Source organism: Lonchura striata, chromosome 2 (genome assembly GCF_046129695.1).
Source record: "Lonchura striata isolate bLonStr1 chromosome 2, bLonStr1.mat, whole genome shotgun sequence".
NCBI classification, from domain to species: Eukaryota; Metazoa; Chordata; class Aves; order Passeriformes; family Estrildidae; genus Lonchura; species Lonchura striata.
The window spans coordinates 86,382,991-86,398,111 of record NC_134604.1 but is presented as its reverse complement, the minus strand read 5'-3'; the positions used below and the strand labels follow the sequence as shown (position 1 = coordinate 86,398,111).

Genomic DNA, 15,121 nt, shown 5'->3' with positions numbered 1-15,121 from the left:
TCATGTATGTTTGCAGATGAGACGCTGAAATTGTTAAAAGAGCTAACAAGTAAAAAATCTCTTCAAGTGCCAAATATCTATTACCATTTGCCTCATTTGTTGAAAAATGAAGGAAGCCTTCAACCTTCTGTGCAGGTTGGCCTTGGAAGGACAGGAGGTATGCTGATATGATGGTTATTTCATGTTTTATATCTGGAGGACCTTCTAGTTTTAGGAAAAGAATTTACTGCATTTCGTGGTAGATGAAGGTTATCTCATTTAACTTGTGTGATATTGATATCCTTTGAATTCACACTGAATCTGAGATGAAAGGAGCTTGGTTTCAGCTTTGCTCTTTTCTGCATAATCTCAGTCACACCACAAGCTGTGTTAAGGTATACATTAAGAAGCATTTAATTTGGATGAATTTTTTGTAGCTCAAAGGAAACAAAGCTCAAGCATTTTAGATTCTGAACTGCTAATGGGTATATCCTTTTGGCTTTTCAGATTTGCAGGGCAACCATGCATGGTTATAATTATTTTAGCATTGATGTTTCTCTTGTTCTGAACAGTATATTTCAATGTATAAATTAAAAGTTGCAAGAACTAAGATAACCAGATATAATTGCATCAATAAAATCTGGACAGTGATTGGAGGGGAAAAAAAAAATCAGTGTTGTAGTTACTCGTGACTTGTATTTTTTCATTACTTCAGTTTGATTGCTTCTTCTTTTAGCAGAAGACATGCCTGTATGAGAAATGTGTGGGCTCAGGCCACAAGTTTATTTTCCTGACTATAAATACCTTTTATTTCAATGTTGTGGTTCAGGGGGGAAAAAATCTATTAATTTGTTATTATTTTAAGTGAAGTCTATATTATGTCCCTCTGGGAATATATGGTAGAAATTTGGAATTAGAAAATAGGAATCAGATTTATTTAAACAGATGGAAGAAATTCAGGGTTTTAGGACTTCATGAAGTCTGCTTTATCCTTTCATTGAATTCCTGCTGTTATCTGCAGTGTTCCCAGTAAGTAGCCAGCCCTGGGTACAGTGAAGAAGAAAAACTATGGAAAGTTAAGCAGCACAGGACTCAAATGCCCTGCTGAAAGATCATAATAACATTATAGCTGGGGTTGTATTGCTTTGCATTTGTGGTGCTTTTGTCAGAGAGAAGAAATTTTGTTTAGGAACTTCCATGCAGTTCTGTTGTCCTGGACTTGTTCATTTAGAAGAACTGAAACCAGGTGCAAGGAAAGTAATAGAGGCTTTCGGCAATATTATTTTAAAAGATGACTTCTGAGAAGTTAAATACTTGAGTTTTGAAGAATGGTTATACCAGTTTATTTTTAAACTTCAGTTAGGGAGTTTAATCACTCTTGGTGAACCTTGTCTGAATAATACTGTGGTTGTTGAATATTTCCCTTTGTATTGGGGTTTGTGTGACAATGTTTTGGTAGCAGGGAGGCTACGGGGGTACTTCTCTAAGAGGGGCCAGCAGCTTTCCCTGTCTCCAGTGGAACCAATAGCCAGACCTGCACCACGGGAATAACAAATTGAAGAGGTGGGGGGAAAACTGTTCAAGGGCAACTGCAGCTGGAGAGAGGAGTGAGAACATGCAAGGCCAGTGCAGTAGGAGAGAGGAGGTGCTGCAGGTGTCAGGGCAGAGGCCCCTGCAGCTTGTGGTGAAGAGCGTGGAGAGGCAGCTATGTCCTTGCAGCCTATGGAGCAGATATCCACCTGCAGCCTCTTGAGGACCCCATGTCATAGGAGGTAGATGCCCAAAGGAGGCTGTGACCCCATGGAAAGCCCACACAGGAGCAGGCTCCTTGGCAGGACCTATGGAGAGAGGAAGCCATGCTGGAGCATGTTTACTGTCAGGACTTGCAACCCTGTGGAGGACCCACACTGGAGTAGCCTGTTCCTGGAGGACTGCAGCCCATGGAAGGGACCCATGCTGAGGCAGTTTATGAAGAACTGCAGCCTGGGGAAAGAACTTACTTTGCATATGTTCATGGAGTACCATCTGCCATAGTAAGGACCCCGTGCTGGATCAGGGGAGGAGTCTGAGGAGTCCTTCTACTGAGGAAAAAAAAGTGGTGGAGATCATGTATGATAAACTGAATTCCAGCCTCCATTCCCTGTGCTCCTGGTAGGGAGGAGATAGAGAAATCAGGTGTGAAGTTGAGCCCAGGAAGAAGGGAAGGGTGAGAGAAAGGTGTTTTAACATTTGGTTTTATTTCTCATTATCCTATATTAATTTGATCAGTAATAAATTAACTTTCTCAAGTCTGCTTTGACTGTGACAGTAACGAGGGGTCTCTCCCTGCCCTTATTTCTACCCACAAGCCTGTTGTTATATTTTCTCCTTCCTGACAGTTGAGGAGATGAGCGATAGAGCAGCTTTGGTGGGTACCTGGTATCCAGTCAGGATCAGCCCATCACACCTACACAATAGTCTGGCATGTCTAGGATTGAGTTTTTTGGTCTTCTATGTTTGTTTTGAGAATTGGTGTTAGCTGTTAGTCATACTCCTGATGCCGAGTGGCATATTTTTAAACTATTTTTAATTACTGCTATCTCCACCTTTTAAACCTTTGCATTTATTAAGCAATGCCTTATTGCAAGATTTTTGTTTTCTATCTTGTGTGTGCAATCACTGAAAGTACCTTTCTGGTTTGTTTGATTTCAGTTTCCATTGTAATGGGAATACCTACAGTGAAAAGAAAAGTCAAGTCTTACCTTACAGAAACTCTCCACTCCCTTATTGATAAGCTGTCCCCTGAAGAAAAACTGGATTGTGTTATGGTTGTCTTTATAGGAGAGGTAAAATCACTTTAATTTTTTAATACAATTTCTAACCTGCCTTTAATCACAAGTAACATTCCTTTCAGGAACTGATGAGGATCTACTTTTTTTCAAGATGTAGACAGATGACTCTCCTTCCAGGAAAAGGAAAGTGTCAGTCTTGGGTTTTTGAGATACAATCCTGAAGAGCTCAGCTTTTTCTGTTTATAAGGGGAATGGTAGATATGGATTCAGTGGAGTGGTTATTTTGCAAATCTTAGTTTATATTTAGTGGCAAAGATGTGCTATTCTTCAACATAAGAATAATGGCTAAGGAACTCTGTTGTAGGGGAGGATTCTTCCCATTTTCTTTGTGCTCCTGCTTAGTCCTCTGTCAAATGAGTGCTGCAGTTGGAGATGTGAGGCACAGATTGTTATTGAATTAATTTTCTGGACAATGTGAATGTTTGAAGCCCAGACCTTTTTAATGGATTAATTCAGTGTTCAGTTGGACTGTTTGTTCACTTTGGCTCTGATTTAGTGGAAATCAAATTTAGGAAAATGATAGAGTACTTTCAGAAATAATTCTGTTGTATGCTGGGAATTGCATGTACCTGTTTTGTTCTCTATGCTTTTCTCAGAAGTCTGACTTGGACAGTGGGAAATTTATATTTATGTTTGACCTTCATCCATCTAACTGTAGTGCTCTGCTGAAACAGTCTTTTATAAATCCCACAGATGAAAATTCAAATCCCCAATTATAACTGAAAATTATTTTAATTTAGAGAGCCAGTGTCCATTCAGGGATGAATCAGTGGAAAATCGGGCATTTTAATACTTCTATTATCAGTATATTTTAAAACTTTCATTAGAAAGTTTTTGAACATTTTGTTTTTATCTGAGAATTATTTCTTAGTGTTTTCTAATGTGAATTGCTCTATTTTCGTTTTCTTGACAGCCAGTCAAAAACTATCTGTCTGGATAGATACTGTTTTTCTGGAAAAAAAAGAGATGTTTTTAAAGCATATCTTGGTTGGGAATATCAGGGGAACAGAATGCCTTCTGAATTACTGGAATGCTGTGTTTGTCTTCAGTGTATTAGTTGGAGAAATGTTATTGCCTGTGAGTGTGGCTTCTTTTTGAGGTTTAAAACTGAAGTTTCTTTTTGTTTTGCTTAAAGAAGTCTGAGCTATGAGATCTGTCTGTTTTCATTGGATTCTCTTGTCTTCTGCAAAATTTGGAATAGGAGGGAAGTGTCCCCATCTGCACCATCTTTTTTTGCCTTAGACAAGCCATATTGCTGTACCTGGGTTTTCCATAGCTGGAAACTTCCTTTGAGGTGCTGTGGAATACTCTCACCTTGGGAGTGTTTCTACAGCAGTGATTACCAGTGAACTGAACATTTCAACATGGGAGCTACTGCTCCTGTGCCCATAGAGAGTTTTGTGGGTACACAGCAGTTACCCCCTGTGTGTTACCTCTTTATTGCACTTTGGGAGCAGTTCTGTGTGCTTGTTCAGGCACCTGTTTTGGGCACTGTGAGTCAGGAATGTATGGGAACAGTTGAAGAACCAAAGTTTACATTTCTGTTCTCTTGTAACTGCTTGCTAGATTTGCCTTTCTTTTTCTTTACTCCATCCAATTTATTATCTTTCCCTCTTTATTCTTGAACCACGTTTTTATTTTCTTAAGCTCAATATCTTAGAGTTTGCTTTGCAGTTGCTACAGGGAACTCTACATAATTAGTACGGTGCGTTAAATACTTCATCCTGAATTATGCTGTGCTTTTTCAGAGTTATTCTGTATGTTTCAATTTCCTTCTGCAAGATGAAAACTGTAGGTTCATTAAGCATTTTCTCTGGCTGTTTGAAGGAAGGCCTACTCCTCTGTTTCTGATTTCTGTTTCTCCTTCAACAAAAAGAAGGGCTGTGTCTTTTATAGCCTTTTCTGTGGGGTATCCTAGCCTGAAATGCATTAAACTGTTGCTATCATTAGCATGTGCAATAATAAAGGCTTATTTAAAAATACTTTAGAACTTTGACCCACTATGCTTTTGTTAAAAATTATGTCAAAAGTTTCTAAAGAAAGGTATGGCCTCTGCTCAAACATATGTGCAGTTTAAGTACAGTAAGAAATGGTCATAGGGTGAGGTTATATAATTTTGCTAATAAGCTTAAAATTACTATCTGTGCCTTGTCTATAGCTTGAAGCAACAACAAAAAAGGGAGCACAAGATTACAAAAATGGTTTTAAAATATAATTAAAGAAAAAATAACATTTTAAAAGGATTTTAGTATTTTTCTTGCTATTTTTGTTTGAGAAATCAAATTTACAGTGTTTAAGAAGCACTGGTTAGAGCCACAATCGTGGACTGTAATCACTTTGTGCTAAGCATGCTACACAACTCTTCTAATACTGCTATTTTTTCAGTAGTTCAATCTCACTCATTTCTTGTAATTTTATTTTTTACTAGAAAACAAATTAGAAGGCTAATGGCCGTCTGCAAACAGCATCAACAGTGTAAACAGTGGAGCTAGTAAATATAGATGAATTATGGTTGCTAAATAAAGAGATCTGCATATTCATTTACTGTATGGATATTTCTCAGTAATATAATTGTACACAGTAAATTTCCATACTGGAAGTTCAAGAAACTCTGAAATACCTCTGCTGATGTGACAACTAATCACCAATTTAAATAATTACTAGAATTGCTTGACAGTAAACTGTTCAATTGTCCTAGTTACTGACATATGTCTGTGTTCTCCAATTTGTTAAAATAACTTTATGGCAGAATAACTTGCAGGTATTCATTAGGATGACTAATAAATAGGTATGATTCATTATTCCTTAACACTTCAAAATCTTTTTATTCCCCCTCACTATGTAGCTAGTTCCTAGCTCATATGAGTTGAAAACAAATTATTTAAATCTCATTAACCTGCTTTGTATGAGAACTTGCTTTCGGAATAAGCCATAGACTCTAGGTTTGAGAAACCATGAACTCTGAGTTAAAGTTGTTCTATAGTATTTTTATTTATTAGGGTTCGTAATTAATATGGGAAACATGGTTTTGAAGTACTTTAAATTATCGTAGTGGAACAATAGACATATATATACACACACAACTGAATATGAGAGAAATTAGAATACTTTTCTGGTATCTAAACAAAATGTTGGGTTTTTTTTTTTTTTCTGTGGGGAGATAATTTACAATGAAGGAATTGCATCTTAGACTTGTTCTAAATATATCATAAATTATTGTCAGTCCACTTCATTAATCAGAGACTGCACTTAGCACAGTCTTTTGTAGAAACAGTAATCAGTGTGTGCTGGAAAGACTATAAGCCCTTGATTTGACCAAAAATATCAGAAGGACAAATCATTTCAGGAAGAATTGGAAGCCACTACAGGTATGCAAAAGCATTTTGCTATTTCTGTGTGCTGCTGATTACATCTGACTAGGTAGTAATTGACCAGCCATTTGTTCTTGGAGCATTAGGCAACAAGTTTTACTTTCTTACATATTCTTTATTTAAATCTTACTCTGTTGTTTCATGTATATACAGTTCACTTAATCTGGAAAAATTTGCATATCTTGATTATCTTTTACTGTCACTGTGTTTTCCATTTATGTAAAGAGTGGCTACTAAATTAAGAGATGTTGATCTTTAGTAGTGTTTTCTCTGATCTCCTTCTGTGGAGAATCTTTTTTTTTTATTTATTATTTCTTTTGAAAAGTTTCTGTCCTGGTTAGGTCAGTGTGACACAAGCACCCAGCAAGGTACCATCCTATGCACGGATATGAACAAAGCCTTAGCAAATTAAGGACTGAGTGCATGTACTGGGTCAAATCTTGCTGAACCTGTTTTGTTGGTATTGACACTGCAGTGCAATATGTAAACCTTCTCCACAAAATAAACAAGCCTCTATTTTCACCTCTTCTTGCTCTGGGCCTGTCTTGCTCTCAACCTGGATGTATTAGCATCATCTCAGCTGCAGAGATGTTCATGCTTTCTGCTAATTGTTTGTGATCTGCCCACTTCTTGGTATTGCCCTGGAGAGTGTATTCCCAGTCCGTGAAAGATCTGACCATGCATCTTGAGTTGGAAAAAGTCTGATAGATCTTAGTGTGTACATAAATATGTGTGTGTGTGTAATGTACATATATTTTTTAAAAAATAAAAGCGAACAAAGCTGTTATGTCAAGATACATTATCTACACCAAATAATATTAAAGGCCTACACAGATGGGAATCTTTGTTTTGGACATCTCACTCAAAGTTGATCAGGATGAACACACCTTGATACTGCCAGCTCTTGTATCTGAAAAGGTAGCTTGACCTGTCAGTGTGAATTTGAGATACTTATGCTGTTTTTACAGTCCCTGCTTCTTGGTCACCTAAGCTTTGGTACACAGAAGTATGGACTGCGATACTGGGGACCAGCATAGGATTTTATGCTTCTCTTTTCATGTCAGTGACTAGCAAATTTTCTATAAGGAATTAAACCAGTGATAAAAATATTTTTTGATCTAAGAGAAGGTCCTTGACATGATTTGAAAACTTGAATGTACCTGAGACAAATTTGCTATCTCAGCACAAAGATAAAATCCAGGATTTTGCTCTTTCCCCAAGCCCTAGATTTGTATGACTGAAATGGTTCTCTGAGATACTTGTCAAGGTGCACCTGGGCCACAGTAACTACCTGATCCTTCTGGTAAGGGAGCATCACTATTGATAGCCAGAGATGTCTGATCTCTGGTGACATCTAGGGTATTTGTGAGGTGGGAAGTAGCAGTAATAATCTTATTTCAGAAGCATTGTAGCAGGTGACTTCATACTTGTATGGTGGACTGAATTGGCACTGAATTCTTGGCAACACTATCAAGTTTTGCTACAGTGATCTGCCTTGACCTAAAAATGCCTTCCTTCCTCCAAATAAAGAGCTCAAATTGTAGAAGGGCTCTTTAGACTGTACACAGCAACTGCCTATCTTCTGGAAGACAAGCTATCTAGACCATTTCACCAATGGCTTCCCCAAGGACAACAAAAGGTTTCCCATGCTGCAAGGCAGTATGTGCTGCTTTCTCTCAGATGCCACAAGACTAGTAGTGGTTGTATGACACTAGCATGACTTGCATCTGAATGTCTGGTCTTGAGTTGTAATGTGATGCTTTTTGCTCTGGCTGGCTTTCTTAAAAACTCGACTTGTTCTTTGACATGTTGTTGTGGTTCACAGCACAATCCATATGGATATTTGCTCTCATGATTGAGGATCTGACAGGCAGGGCACAAGGGTAGGGAGAAACAAGAGTGGAGTGGTACAAGAGTATACTTGTATTCCTGCTATTGCTGCCAAAGGCTTTTGCATTATGAACCCTTTCCTGAACTGCATTGGGTTAATCACAGAAATGACTGGAGAGAGAAATAAATGTCTTGCCTATGTGGTAGAGGGGGGAATTTTAGGGAGAGATGAAGTCATTAGCTCATGTAGGACACAGGCTGCATTTTGCTTATGTAACATCAGCTGGTTATGTTATGACAGTATACTCATTCCTGTTTCTTGCCTTACTAGCTGGTATCATGTTCCCTGTATTTAACTTGAACTCACTGCTTCAGATTTGAAAGATGACACATTATTCCTGAATATAATTATTCTTCAGCTGCATTTGTTGAACTCTAAAAGATGATACTACCTTTTTCCACAGGCTTTGTTTATATATATACACTACAACCACTGGAAGCCACTGCTGCATGTTTATTCCTTAGGGCTTTGTCTTCACTGCATATATATCCCAAAATAGGTCCAAATGCCACATTAGTGGCTGATTTTTCCTATGAAAATTTTATGCCTTGTATATAGGTAATGATACTTACATGTACTTTTACTATTTCAAGGCAAATAAACATGTAGTTTGCCTTTTCTGAAGGCTGTAATTTTATATTGCTTGTCATTATATGTAATACGTGGTAAAATTATCCCACCTCTGTTTTATGGGATGATGAAAGATTAAACAAAATTGTAATTAGTAAGCAATGAAATGACCACACTATGCAGATTAGCATGCTTGTTTCATTCTTTGAAAGGTGTCCTTGAATAAAGTAAATCCTGCTTCTAATAGATTTCATTTAAGAATTGAGATCTGAATAATCTAGATAATCTAGTCTAGATAAATTTTCAAGATGGTGAAAGTCCTCAAGGGCAAGACTTTGGAGGAGCAGCTGTGGTGTCTTGGTTTGTTAAACTTTGAAGAGGAGTCTGAGAGGTGACTTCATCACAGTCTGCAGCTTCCCTGAGGTGGTCAGTGGAGAGGGAGATGCTGATGTCCCTTCTCTGGTGACCAGTGACAGGACACATGGAAATGGTGTGAAGCTGCATCAGGGGAAGTTCAGACTGGGCACTAGGAAAGGATTCATCACTGAGTGGTCAGTCATGGGAATAGGCTGCCGGTGGAGGTGGTCATGGCACCATGGTTGTCAGAGTTCAAGAAGCATTTGGATGATGCCTTTAGTCATATAGTTTAGTTTTAGGTATTTGAGGAACTTGGTGTTGGTCTTGATGAACCTTTTGGGTTCTTTTTAGCTTGAGAGATTCTATTATTGCATTTTTTTTTCTATGCATCTGCCACTTGGGACAGTAAATAAACTTTTGGTCTTAAATGCAATGGTTTTTCTTACATTGTTAGGAATAGTCTATTTTCTGTCATTCTTGAGGGTATCAAGTCAGCATTCAACAGTATGAAAGGGCTGATTCTTAAAAGAAGAAATCTTGGTTTTGTAGGACATTTGGCTAGCTGTGCATCAGAACTTTCTAACCTCTCATTTTGTCTACTAGCTAATGTATTCTACTGCTTTGCTGCGCACATACTCACTAATAAAAATCAATAAAGGAAGTACAGAAAGTTCACTGCTGCTATGGCTCTTTCTGCATTTGTTGAGAATAATGATGTCTGTTCAGACAAATGTTAAAATAATCACAAACTTGATGTGCAACCTTGCCAGAACTTCATAAAAGGGCTTTAGAGAACTGGAGTACATTTTGCAAAAACAGAGGAAACTTGAAAACTTATTTCACTGGCAATCTGCAACTTCAATTTGTTCTACAACAGACTCTGAGGCTTTTTAAAAAGAGAGATCATCAAATCTACATGCATTTGTCATCAAAATTGTTGATGTAAAGAGTTAAGCCTTAGATACAGCCATGTTCACTGGTTTATGGAACTCCAAAGATCTCATAAGCTACAATCTTCTTTTCTTGTTGAAAATTTAGATAGGCTTAAGGAGATGCTAATGAGGTACCAGAAGATGAGTCTACTGAGGAACATTAAATAGATAAAATCACATCTTTCTCAGGAAGTAACCTGAACTGAAAGTGCTAGGAGCATGGATGATAGCAGGAGAGGATGTTGTATGTGCTTGTCTTGTTCTTGTTCTTATTCTTTGCTATGTATCATTTCATGGCTGCCTTTGATGGAAGCAAGGTGCTGATGAGAATCAATCCTTGGTCTGGTGTGAATAAAGGAAGATGTCTTACTTTAAGTGTTTTGCATTGCCTTGAAGATGAGTAATTTCATATAACTAGGAAGAAAGAACAGGCCAAAAGATTTGGACTGCTGGTACCTCCTTACACCTTTCATTATGAAGTTCTCAGAGATCCATTCACCAGGACGAGGTTGTTTTTAAGGCTTCATGTGCTTCATTGATAAGATGCATCCTTGTGGCTGGAAATTAAACTCTTTGGTTGGGGCCTAACACAATTTTGCACTTAATTGCTTTAAAGGGATTTATTCTTAAAATATTAATTTGTGCTTCTTTTTTATGGGTCCAGAATTTCTAAGGATTTCTTTTAATCTTCAGCCTTAGGAGTTTTAGTTAGAAAAAAATGTAGTTTTAGTAATGCTTTGGATTTGATAAGCAAAAGCATTCATAACTGTATTGTTGCGATCATCATCAACATTTTATTTCAATAGTTACAAGCAGCACTGATACCATGAAACAGATTTTAAGTTCATCAGTCTACTCCAAAGTCAACCTAGTATCTAGCAAATATTTTTTGCTGGAAGCCTAAAGAACACATTTTCTTTCTTGGTGACTTCTTTTTTATAAATCTGGATTTGTCTTTTCCTGTTTAAGATTATTGGAGATGAGCAGTCTTATGTCCTTCAGGTTGATATTTTTGTCAAGGCAGTAAACACTTCATTCCTCAAACATGGGGAATGGCTTTTGATTAATAATGGATTTTTTTCTGTTGCTTTTAAGTTGCTGATTGAATTTACTGATACTGCTTGAAAGATCCTTAGATTTAATTTAACTATTCCAGATTGCCTTCTATTACTACCCTGCAAAATCTTCTGTCTACTTAATGCTTCCCTTGCGTATAGTCACAGCTTGATCAAATTTGTATAAGTATTCTCATACTTATTTCATGATGTTGTATGAATTAACTTCAAAGTGCCACTTTCCTGGGACATGTCCATGCCAAATGGTATTGGCAAAGATCCTATTTATTGTTAGACTGGGCAATGAGAGGACTTGATTGTCTCTTGAAGTTCTGATGTAGAAAGAGAACAGTCAACCTGAGGGAAGGGTTGTGTTGAAATTCTGGTTCTAAATCTTGTATGGTGTTGGTAGATATAAATACAAGTGCTTATTTAAAAATGATGGCAAAATTCAGTGTTTTAATGCATTTGATCATGTCAAAAATTACATAATCTCTTCTAATCTACGTGTTCTTTTTCTTTCTAAGTGTTGTCTGCTTTTGCACTACAGTGATACAGTGATTGCAGATTGAGGAGGAAAGGTTGCCTACTAAGCCACAGTGGTATTTTCTGTATCTCATGTTCATAGCAGTTAGACCAGACCCTCTTGACTTTTTGTGACAACCAAAACTACAACATGAGGTTGGAAAACTTCAAGCTGCATCTTTTTGATGTGATCCTATTGTGATTGCAGCTCTGACTGGGGGAACTGCCAGCCTTTCATGTGAACACGCAAACAAATAGTGGGAAGTAGGGAGAAAACTCTTATTCCAGAGGGTTTTTTTTTTGTTTGTTTTTTTTTTTTGTTTTTTTTTTTTTTTATTATGATGTTTTCTATCCAAGAGTGTAAGGTTTTACAAACAGTAGCAAGGCTTCATGGTAGTTTTGACCTATTTTCCAGACTATGTTCCCACTCAGGAGATGTGCACTAAGGCACAGGCTTGTGATCAAATATATGCTTCCAGTTGGCATGAAGTCTGGCATTTATTTTAATCTCTGGAAAACTGAATAGAAACAAGCTGTCTTTCTGCTGAGTGTGTGTATGTAGATATATATAAATCATGTTTTTTTCTATGCAGTTTCAGTATGGACTGTATTACATGTGTTTGAGTTCTTAATGCTGGACTGAGTAATTGAAATTTGGCATGCCAACTGAAATGCAAATTTTTGTCTTTTCACATGATGATTGAACTATACTTTCTGTATTTTTAATGTTTAAGAGTTTTGAAAAAAGACAAAAATAAATACTTCAGTTAAAGATGGATATACTAAAATTATTTTTAGGTAGTCACTAGGTTACTGTGATTTGCAGCTGTTGCACAGAAAAAATTAAAAAGAAAAGGTTATGTCCAATTCCATTCTATTAATTAAATGTGTATAAACAATCCATAAAAGTATTTAAACAGTGATATATAAAGGTCCATATGGACTTGTGAGTCTCCTTGTGTGGAACGCAGTGTGAGATGAATTTTAAATTGTGAGCACCTTACCAGCTTATTAAAACTTCTGCCCACCATTAGGCATAGCACTTAAAAGAAAATACCTATGATAAAATTATGAGATATACTTTCTACTCACATGTTCTTGTGGTATTTAAAATCTGCTTTTGGAAGAAATCCACTGCTGTTGTTATCCTTCTTGAAAAACGTGCGTCACTGGCATTATGTTTGATTTCATAAAAATAAATCTTTAAAAAATAGAAATGGTGATTTTTTTTTTTTTTTAAGATCAAAGTCTGAGCACCATTATCAAATAAGATTAACAGTTGTAGAAAGGCTTGGGAGGAATTTATTCTCTGTGTATAATCCTTTAATGATATCCTGTGTTACAAATTCATCAGAAAAAATTTGAACTGTTCCTTTGTTTCTGGCATTTCAAAGACAACTTTTTCTCCAGAATCCTCATGAGCCAGAATCTGGGTTGATTTATAGACTGTTCTTTTCAAAAATGTAAACAATATGTCAAATAATTAGATTAGTAAGTGTAACAAAGACCAGGGTTTTCAGTCACATTTATGAGTTCACAAATTCTCTTGTCTTGGAATGCATGTGTACAGCCAGGTTGAATAATTGCCCAGTGCTGGCAATTTAGATGATCTAGACTTTTCCAGAATGTCACAATTTGTATTTTCACCAATGAGTCATTTTTAGAATTGTTGCATCAATGAGAACTGAGTGATTGATAGGATTGGTTGTCCCTCAAGTTTAGTTTCTGATGCAAAAAACAACCCTAGTCAGAAAGGCAGCAGGCTCACTGCTGTCTGTACTTAGGACATTTGCTTTAAATGCAAAGCTTAGGAGATGTAGTTTTGAAAGAAGTGTGTGTGTGTGTGTGTGTGTGTGTTCAGTGCACTGTTTTCCAGAAAGATTTCTTTGGTAATATTTTCTTATTTATTATTGTTATTATTGTTTAATCATAATATGAAGTTCTTCCTACACAAACACTCAGCGATCATTTCGTCATCAAGTCCATGAGTTTTAACAATTTTCTGTTAAGTGTAGGTATAATTATTCCCCTGTTTACAAAAAAATTCTCGTATTAGAGGTAAGACATCGCTACATGTGTGATGCGTTCTTTTATTGCTTCAATATCTTACATAATGAAAGTGGTTTTCAAGGACAGCCACCTGCAATGTTTATTGTACTTCGTTCTTTTGATATGTAACTCGAGAACTATCAGTAATCTTTTCATTTTTTTGTTTGTTTTTTCCCCAGACTGATCTTGATTATGTTAACAGTGTTGTTGCAAGCCTGGAAAGAGAGTAAGTTATAGTTTTAATTGGAGATTTCTTAGTTTATTGATGATAAATTAAATCAAGTTGTAATAAGCAATTAAAAATATCCTGGAAATAAGAGATAATGTCTTTTTATTTCGTGGAGCTTTGGACTTTTGAACAAAAAAGTAAGACAAACTAGGAGGCAGTGATTCAATCAGTTAAACTGTAAAACAGTAAGTGGGATTAAATTATTTGGTGCACCATAAACAGATGGGATTGTTTAAACACGAACAGAAATTTGTGACATCTGTGTTAGGGCCTTGTATTCTGTATGTTCAAAGAGAACTGCAGGAAAAAAATCACTAGTTTCTGAGAAAACACAAAAAAAATGTTTAGAATGTAGTTTGATTCTGATTGGCAGAAGGTGATAGTGCTCTGAAGGACATGCTAAGGAAAACAATACTTTTTCCTATGCTACTGTTATTTTATATGGCTCCTTTGAGCAAGTCCTCATAACCAGACACCATAACTGTTCCAACAGACAGCAAACAGGAACTACAGGACTCAGAATCTCACATGTGACTTTAGGATGTTTCTATTGACAGGTTTTCTACGGAGATCAATTCTGGCTTGGTGGAAGTAATAGCCCCTCCTGCAACATACTATCCTGACTTGACAAACTTGAAAGAAACATTTGGAGATTCAAAAGAGAGAGTGAGGTAGGTTTATTCCCCCAGATCTTTTCCCATCTCCTCCCACACCCACACTTTGGTTGTTTATAAAACGACAAGTGGGATGTGAATTCTTGAAATGTTTTCTTACTGTAATTCTTGCAAGTGTGGGGATGCTAAAAGCACTCTGTGAATCCATCTCATTCCTAGCTATATGCTGTTCTGTGCATGATCAGAGCCTATGCTTGGTTGAGTCTATTTAGTGTTAAATTTTGGGAGGAGAACTGAAACTTTTGATATACTTTTATTCCTGTATGTGGACTCTTTCATTTGCTGTTTTTCTTCATGAAAATACAGGGTAAAACCCAGTAGTTCTTGTTGAATTACCATTTTAAATGCACATGCACATGTGTTTTTAGTGACATGGCAGGTAGTTGTCACAAAGTCAGGTTCAAATTAAGACAGTTTGATGCCTGTGTTAAAGCATAAGGTGAAAGCTTGGTTCCCTTTTTTTTCAGACAGTGGATTTCCTGCGGGAACAGTGCCAAAAGCAGCTGTCCTAACATTTCACTAATATATGTAATTCTTTTAATGAAATTTACTTTATGTTGTTAGCTTGTATTGAAATAACATTTTTTCATAAACCTTAAGCTTTCAATTTAATTTCAGATGGAGAACAAAACAAAACTTGGATTATTGTTTTCTTATG

The 15,121-nt window shown here is 36.6% G+C and overlaps 1 protein-coding gene across 1 annotated transcript in view; it reads left to right on the top strand.

Moving 5' to 3' along the window:
• Positions 1–15,121, top strand: part of MGAT4A (alpha-1,3-mannosyl-glycoprotein 4-beta-N-acetylglucosaminyltransferase A) — a 77,600-nt gene that overhangs the window by 30,084 nt on the left and 32,395 nt on the right. The window contains exons 4-8 of the mRNA XM_021546685.3: positions 17–157; positions 2,671–2,804; positions 13,740–13,786; positions 14,347–14,460; positions 15,082–15,121. The exon at positions 15,082–15,121 is cut by the window's right edge and continues 36 nt beyond it. Of these exons, the coding sequence (XP_021402360.1) occupies positions 17–157; positions 2,671–2,804; positions 13,740–13,786; positions 14,347–14,460; positions 15,082–15,121 (476 nt within the window). The remainder of the gene's footprint in view (positions 1–16; positions 158–2,670; positions 2,805–13,739; positions 13,787–14,346; positions 14,461–15,081) is intronic.